Raw genomic sequence first — 8733 nt, forward strand, 5'->3', positions numbered from 1 at the left:
AGTTGGGGCTCCTGAAATAAGCCCAAAGTGACCATTTTCATCTTCTAGCCTTTAGTCTCTGAGATTGAAATGCCGAATGTGCGTGATTTACAAACAGAACAATACAGGGTGTTGTTGATCAAAGCCGCCCCGGGTCACGTGACAGCGCGTGAGGTGTCTGATGACGCTCCTCATCTGCTGTCTCCTAGCTGCTGATAATAATAATAGTCAACGCTTTCCGAGTGCCTTCGCGATAGGTTCTCTGATACTCGCTTTGATTCGTTGGTTCGTTTCATCCTTTGAGAGTGAGCAGACTGGCACTGGGAGAACTAGGTGCCTTGAAACTCAGAGAGCAGGTTGCACGGGCGTTGCAGGGCGGCGCTGGGTCCTCCCCCACCCAAAGTGGCTCTGCTCTGGCAGCCGGGCCCAAGCCGCACTGCCCCGGCACCTCCAGCTGCCCCACGTCCAGCCCGGCATCTGGGTGGCTTTTCTCTCCACCCAGGTTCTTTTCAAAACTGGCTCATCCAGCTGCCTAAACACGCAGTAGAGACCGGCTGGCCCAGAGAGGAGGGCGGCCACATCTGTCACTGCAGCCACTGGTGACAGCAGGGGTCACGGCTGCCACCCACGTGGCACTCAGCCCCAGCCGGACTCCCGTAGAGCCATGGGTCTGCTCCTGTGGTCCTCCGTGTCCTCAGGTGCTGTCCCTCCCCAGTGCGGGGCAGGGTAGGGACTCACACCCAGGCCTCCTGGCATCACACTGTAGCTTCTCCCATCCTTGGCATCAGGTCCGCCCCGCGGTTCAGGTGGAAACTCCTGGCAGCCTATCCCCTGCCCGTGTGCAGGTATGACGATCCAGACCACCCGCCTTCTCTGACCCACCAGCAAGCCCTCCAGTGGCCCCAGTCCAGGGTCACCTTTCAGTGAGCCCATCCTTCCGGCCTGCTGAGGTGTTGTGGGTGTCCTGCCGTCCGTTGTGTTAGCTGTCCCTGCTGGCTTCTGGTCTGCAGGTGTGATAAACACGCCTTATAGTGTCATGCAAGTCACCGATAATAGTGTCGCGCAGGACAGGCCCAGAGGGACTGGTGCCGGAATCCTGCCCCGAGCTCATCCGTCTCAGTCAGTATTCACAGGATGCAGTCACACCAGTTCCAAAAACTTCATCGTTTCCATGTCCAGCCTGTGTTTCTCCATCTTGACAGTTTCACAGAGAATTAGGCTTTATAAAGTGTTCTTCATTTTCCCTTCACACAACCCCTGCCCCACCCCGTAGAGGCCTTTCCTGACGTGGAAGGAGTCTCAGCTTGGAGGAAGCTGCCGACTCTGGAGGGCCGTCAGGGGAGGGCACGCTGGACCATCAGAGTCCTCGGCTTACATCTTGTTGGGGCCCGTGGAAGGTTTCTGGCACTTAGGTAACCCTGAAGCTCCACGCACTTCTGGGGTTCTCACTCAGGGTGTCGCTCTCAGACCCCGGCCATCTCGGCATTGTTTCTGTCCCCTTTCCAGCACGGCTCCTCTCCAGGCGGCAGGGCGGGCCGGCATCTCCCTACTGATCACCTGGGACCTGCACGGCCTGACACCCGCCCGCGCCCGGCTCCTCACGGGGGGCTGGCGCTCAGGGGTGAGGCCAAGACCCACTTTTCCTCCATTTCTGTGTCCACGAGTCACTCAGGCACTTTGCTGGGATAGCTCGCACCAGCCTAACAGGGCTCACCTGGAATGCAGTGTCTTCTGGGGCCCTGGAGTTTTACAGATGCTCGAGTTGGTTTGATCCTAAGATGCTGCAGAGAAGGCATCCTTAAGACAGGCTGCCCACCAGTGCCTGTCTCTGCCGAAACATAAACTGGGGTTAAAGAGCCTGATGCACTTCCTTCCCTTCCATGGCTGTCAGAGGTCTGACAGCCTGTGTCCCTTCAGTGCGCTGACCTTCTCGTCCACACTAGCGGGTTCTGTACCTGAACGACTGTGTTGCACATGGAGGACTGCCTGTCACCTTCTCCCTGGAGTTATCAGTCACTCTCGCTGTCACCCGAGAGCCACCTAAACCCCCTCAGATTCAGGGCCTTTCTTCATCTGCAAGGGTTGGGGCCAGGCAGGAGGGTGCAAACCTGGAGGTGGCCTCAAGCCATCTTCTCAGTGGCTATGATTTGACTTACTTTCGTATTTAAATTTGCTGAACACCCCCATAGTTCGTATTTGCTTGTGTGTTAGTATGTTTGGTGGACCTACTACCTGGCCAGTTTGGCATCATCAGCATCACCATTATCACATACTCACTAAATATGGTCAGCAGAGAGTGTTCTGAGAGTCTGAAGGAATGTTCTAGAGGGAGATTTCAAGACCATGGGGGAAAGAGTTCTTATTTAGTGACTGGGGTAACTGGATAACTCTTGGGAAGAAAAGGTTGAATTTGCCACATCCTACCATGCTGCTGGTGCTGCTAAGTTGCTTCAGTCGTGTCCGACTGTGCGACCCCATAGACGGCAGCCTACCAGGCTCCGCCGTCCCTGGGATTCTCCAGGCAAGAACACTGGAATGGGTTGCCATTTCCTTCTCCAATGCATGAAAGTGAAAGTGAAGTCGTGCAGTCATATCCGACTCTTAGTGACCCCATGGACTGCAGCCTACCAGGCTCCTCCGCCCGTGGGATTTTCCAGGCAAGAGTACTGGAGTGGGGTGCCATTGCCTTCTCCCATCCTACCATAAACCAAAATAAAATCTAGATAGAATTAAAGCAGTAGCAGGCTCAAAGAAAATTGTTGTTGTTCAGTTGCTAAGTTGTGTCTGACTCTTTAAGACCCCGTGGACTGCAGCACACCAGGCTTCCCTGTCTATTACCAACTCCTGAAGTTTGTTCAAACTCATGTCCATTGAGTCAATGATGCCATCCCACCATCTCATCCTCTGTCACCCCTTCTCCTTTTGCCTTCAGTCTTTGCCAGCATCAGGGTCTTTTCCAGTGAGTGAGTCAGGTCTTCACATCAAGTGGCCAAAGTATTGAAACTTCAGCATCAGTCCTTCCAATGAATACTCAGGGTTGATTTCCTTTGGGATTGACTAGTTTGCTTTCCTTTCAAGAAACACAGTATACTTGAATATTTTAAAAAGCTGGAATGAGGAAGACTTTTCTAAGCATGATCCTAAAGCTGTAAAATGTAAAATATTGAGAGACTAGACAATATATAAAAATGCATCTGTTATCCTCTGATACAATTTACAGTTCTGTCCTGCAAAAGCATGCCACGTGTTAGACTGACTTTTTACCTAGGATGGTTGTCTCTGAATTTATTGGTGACGTTGGGAGAAGGTGCTGAGAGCTCTCCTTTTCAGTGGTCATCCTTGCAGGCGTATTGATTTCCTAATTAGGCTGGATTTCACCTCATTGGCAGTGGAAGTGGCATCTGCCTGTCCTGCTGGGTAATCCAGCCTAGTAACGGAGCGGGGGTTATCCAGCCTTCACTACAAGGGAGTTCCCTGTGGTTAGATAAACTGATCTGTTGCTTGGTAACTACGGGATTACTCTGGTGGATGCTCAGGACGCCCACTTGAGAGGGGCTTGGGTATTTGAAGGGCAAGGAGGGCAAGAAAGTTGGCAAGTTTCTGGGAGAACTGCAGCTTGGCAGGAGAAGGAGCCGAGGCCTCACGCACCCGTCGTTTCATCTTCCCATCTGTACTTCACCCGTTCGGGTGCTGGGCCCCAGAACAAAGGAAAAGCAGGCGGCTCCTGTCAGGGTGTCTCCTGACAGCAGGGGGAACCCGTACAGGGCCGACCCCGAGGCCCTTCCTCCTGCAGAAGAGGTCCAAGCCTGGAAGGCAGGACCCCCTGTTTGCTCTCTGGACTGTCACTCAAGAGCTGGAGTTTGGGTCTCAAGTCGGAAGAATAGTGATTAAAGTAAAATCATAAGGAATCCTAAAATAGCTAGGAAATGTTGAGATCATAACCTCAAGACAAGCATATCCCGCTTTCTGCCAGCATCTTCTGCCTCAGTCAGGGTAGACTCGGAGACCCTGAGAAATGTTCCTGATCAAGGCACCGCCTGCCCACCAGGGGTCACCCTCCAGAGCCCCAGGCCTGGATCAAGGGCAGGAGCCACGCCCGAGAGGTCACCTTCCCAGCCCAGGCCTGGCTGAGCTTGTCAGCCCGGAAGGACCGGTCTCCCATGACTCAGAGGCAGACTGAGGGGGGCCTGGGGGGCGGCGTGTGTGTGCAGTTACACATCACACTCTGTGTGCGTGTATACACTGGTACATCGCACGGGCGCGTGTGCGTGCAGTTATGTGTCATGGTGTGTGTACAGTTATGCATCACACTCTGTGTGCGTGTATACACTGGTACATCGCACGCGTGCGTGTGTGTGCAGTTATGTGTCATGGTGTGTGTGTACAGTTATGCATCACGGTGTGTGTGCGTGTATACACTGGTACATCGCACACGCATGTGTGTGTACAGTCATGCATCAGTGTGTGTATGTGTGTATACACTGGTATATCGCACGTGTGTGTGTGTACAGTCATGCGTCACACTGTGTGTGTATGTGTGTATACACTGGTACATTGCACGCGTGCGTGTGTGTACAGCTATGAATCACTGTGTGTGTGCGTGCATGCACGCACTGGTGCATCACGCGCCTCGGCATGGCCTCTGATGCCAGGTCTGGAGCCCAGCGGCTGGAGCGCAGGTGGCTGCTGAGCACCCGGGCTGGAAGCAGGCCGCATCCTTGCTCTGTGCCCCGCACTGCCGGCAATTAGCGTATCAGTCCCCAGTAAGATGCTGGTTATTTATGTTGCCTTAACAGTGGCAGGAGCCAGCGTCGGAGTGGTAGCGCTTAGGCTGCTGGGAGGATATTTTGACTGAAATTTTGCATATTTTGAAACTTGGGTTGTTACATTTAAAATTATACACGATGTGAATACCTGGCTTCAAACAAGAGGGGAGAAAAAGCATTCCTTCCTGTCAGAACCTTTCCAGTCTGTCTGTCATGTCACCCGACTAAAAATAAACCGCACACCCGGGAACTGGCAGCATTCCGTTTGGAACACGCTGGGCGCGTTCAGCTGTAGGCCCATCTCCCGCTGCGTGCCACCCGCACGTGAGCCCCAAGTGTGGACGGACCTCCACCGGGGCCCGGGGGTTAGAGCCACTGCCCATCTGAAAGGGAGAGCCCTGCGCTGACATCAACCCCAGCGTTGGTCCCAGCTCCCCTGCGGCCTAGCCGGAGTCTCTTGGCCTCTCTGGACTTGAGCTGCTCTGGGTTAACTGTGGTTGTCTGCAGCCCATGTGCCAGCCACCAGCCAGCACTCCATATGTCTTATTCTCTTTCACCTTCACAAAGCTTGTGAACTACATTTCAAGGATAGTCCCCATTTTTCAGATGCGGAGGCTCGAGGCCCCCGTCGACGTCATTCAGCTAGTGAGTGACAGAGCAGGGTTCCAGGCCCGGTCCCCCCTTCACGCTGCAGCTCTCCCCTCCCAGCTCCCCCTGTCCTCCAGCCTCCGCCAGCATTGCCCCACTGAATCATCCCTGTGAGTTGTGAAGGCCTCCTCCATGTCAAATCGCGGTGGTTTGTCATCCTTGATCCCGCTGGGCCCTCCTGTTCCGCCCGGTAGTTCCATCTGGGACCGGCTGGTGGGAAGAGCTCAGGCTTGTGTCCATGGCCCATGTTTGCATCTGGCTTACGCTCTTGGGAGGTGGATGGTCTTGGGGCAGTACTTCCCCTCCTCCGGCCTCAGTTTCCTCGTCTGTAATCTGAGATGGTGACCAAGCCTGCCTCGTGGAGTGACAGTCCTCCCCCGCGCCAGCTCTGACCTCCTCACCACGCCCTGTCCTGCACTGCACACACGTGTTACTGCAGACGCCTGACCCTTAACCACAGGGTACTGTCAGCCCCGGCCTCGGCTTCGAGTCTTCTTCCCCGCACAGGTTGGCTTTGCATTTTTCCCCGTTTGTGACTGGCATGGATTGAAACCCCCCACCCCCCATCACGTGCACCCCACCCTCTGCAGTGTGAGTGTAAAGGGAGACGGTAGCTTTAACCTAGTTACAGACTTCCTGATCACTTTACTGGCACAGTATTAGTCTCGTAGTTAATTCCTGGGCTTTGAAGGAGTTCTGTTGTATTTATTTTCAGTCTGACATATCCTCTGATTTTTACAGCAAAGGGAATGCTGTCGATGCAGGTAGCAGAGGGTAGCGTCTGCCTTCTTTTAGAGCCCAAGCTGGTGCCACCTCAGGGTTGAAGGCACCGTGGGCACAGCAAGACGGATCCTCTGGTGACGACCCTGTTGTTTTGGATAAAATCTTGTCTTAAGAAGCATTATTTTACTCTTCAGTTTTCATAATCGTTTTTTCTGTGTACGATTGAACTTCTACAAATTTCCCCCTCTGATCTTCCGATCAAATAAACGATGAAGCGGCTGCCTTTTGAAACCAGTTACTAGGATTCACCATCTGACATTGATTTTCAGGCTTTGGCATTTTCCATGCGGGTTGGGTCCATCCCTGGTGCAGATGCCGCGCCGCCGTCTGCCCAGGCACACCTGGGTGTGGGACTTTTAGGGTCAGAAATGATTTATTATTACTAGAGGCTCTTCAGTCAGGGAAGAGGTGTCGGTGGCAGCCACCGCAGCCCCCACCAGCCTCCCAGCCGGGTCCCCAGGAGGCAGCCAAGGGCAGGGGGTTCCCAGGCACTGGCGTGCAGAGTGTTGTGAGTTTCAGGGTGGGTTTCCCCCCATCCCTTGGCAAACTGCTGTATCATACACCTCATTTGCCATCAGAGTATGAGTGTGTTTCATTCTTTTCTTTCCGTGAAAACAACACAGAACAAAGCCTCACTTTTAAAAATGCCATGATATTTTGCCACCGTTATGAAAATCTGTCAGCAGCGTATCTAATCTTGCGGTGCATAGAATATCAAAACAAGCGCTATTGAAGGGATTGTACTTCTGTTAATACAAAAATGTCAGTTCCGCACTCTCGGAACCAGCTGCCATCCGCCTCTTCCCAAATGAAGAAGGAAAAAAGAAATAATAATAAAGTTTCCTTTCTCCCCCCGCCCCCACCCCACTATCACTGCTCCTCAGGCCTGACCTTCAGAGGAAGAAGACCCAGAGTAAGCAGCGCCTGGCTGAAATCTTGCGTTCCGAATATGCCAGCGGGATGGAGACTGGCGGCACCAAGGTCAGAAAGCAGAACACGCGCGCGGGGCCGGCCAGCCAGCCCCGCGGCGCCGCCCGCACCCCGGGCCCAGCCTCGGCCGAGGGAACAGATTAAACACCCCCCTCCCTCCCGCCCCCAGGCCTCCCGGAAAGTATGTTAACCTCTGCCTGCACAGGACAGGGCCTCCGGGTGGACCCTGGAGTGGGCGTCCTGTTCTCATCAGGAACCCCGTGAGAGCTGAGGGTGCCACCGCCACCCCCTGCAGACCCCTGTCCCTGCGGGGGCAGGGGTCAACAGAGGGTGGATTACCTGATTACCCTGCCTTGTTTAAGACCCCTCTCAGATGTATTCCATCACTGCCCGTAGATCACATGAGCACTTAATCACTTAATATAAATCCTGACGTCCTGCGGCACCCACCCGGAGGGGATCCTGCCTGGTGATGCCGTTCTGAAGAAGTTTCACCATTCACTTTAAGCTGCCCTCTACACGTATGTTAGCCTGAATTTTGTAAAACAGGATTTTAAAAACTGGAATTGGTAAAGAGAAAAGACTATCAGATCCTTTTCTTGATGTATACAAATGCTTTATTAAAAAGGACCAAATGAGCTTTTGGTGTGGGTCACAAATGCCTCCGGGTCTCAGTTCCCGAGTATGCAAGCGGCTCTGAGCGCCCACGTCACACTCACCTGCGATGCTCTGTCCTTCTTGTCATGGGGAAAACGTACTTTCTTAGGACTAATTGATTTACTGTTGCCTTTTTCTAGTTTGCCTTTGAAGTCAAAAGGCACCGCTGCCTGAGCGTTCTCTTCCGTCTTGTGCTCCAGAAAGGCTCGGGGTCTGTACTGCGGCCCAGGCCACAGCTGCCCCTCCCCCGTTGTGTTTTCTGGGAGGTCTGAAGGAGAACCCCCCGGGGCGTATTGATTTCCCAATAAATGTAAGATTTGGGCAGGGTAACTCCAGTGGCCCAGGAGAGGGGGAGCAGAGCCTCCTGGCCCTCCTGTCCTCGGGCAATGCTCTCTCCACCTCTCCTCTTGTTCTCAGCCCCCATTCTCTGAAGTTACTAGCACGAGTGTGGAGGCCCCCTTAACCCCTCCAGAGCCACGTGAGCTCAAGGGCCCGGCGAGGATGGTGAGCGTTACACAGGCAAGCGGTCTGCGGGGGCCATGGGGAGCCGGGAGGCCTCCTGGCCTCCATCCCTCAGGTGTAAGGTGAACATGGGTGGACATCCCACCAGAAGGGACGTGTCCTGAAGGTGAGGGTGAGTCTCATAAGCCCTGGCCCACCAGTGCAGGGAAAATGTGGCCTCAGAGACTTGGCTGTCACATCGGAATTAATAGGGATCTTTGGTGAAATCTGTAACAATAAATAAATACACCTGCAGCACATGCCATACTGACTCTGGGTAAGTCTGCCACCTACTTTTGGTTTCCATATGTGAGAGTCCACAAGATTGGGATGAGAAAAGAGGGGATCAAACTTTGTCAACAAAACCCAGCTGTCAGAGGGTTAATGCCAGTGATCTGGAATGATCAAAGAGAAACCCTGCTTTCCCTACCTCCCCCCACGAAAAATACTCTTTCCATGAAAGGAGGAA

The 8733-nt window shown here is 53.6% G+C and overlaps 1 protein-coding gene across 1 annotated transcript in view; it reads left to right on the forward strand.

The window, feature by feature from the left end:
• DDX31 (DEAD-box helicase 31) overlaps positions 1–7744 on the forward strand; it is a 73497-nt gene extending 65753 nt beyond the window's left edge. Inside the window, exon 20 of the mRNA XM_086324385.1 lies at positions 7061–7744. Coding sequence (XP_086180511.1) covers positions 7061–7250 — 190 coding nt within the window. The 3' untranslated portion in view covers positions 7251–7744. The remainder of the gene's footprint in view (positions 1–7060) is intronic.
• Positions 7745–8733: the final 989 nt, after the last annotated feature.

The sequence above is a fragment of the Bos grunniens genome, chromosome 11, assembly GCF_055505025.1.
Source record: "Bos grunniens cultivar Pamir isolate PY7600 chromosome 11, Bosgru_T2T1.0, whole genome shotgun sequence".
NCBI lineage: Eukaryota > Metazoa > Chordata > Mammalia > Artiodactyla > Bovidae > Bos > Bos grunniens.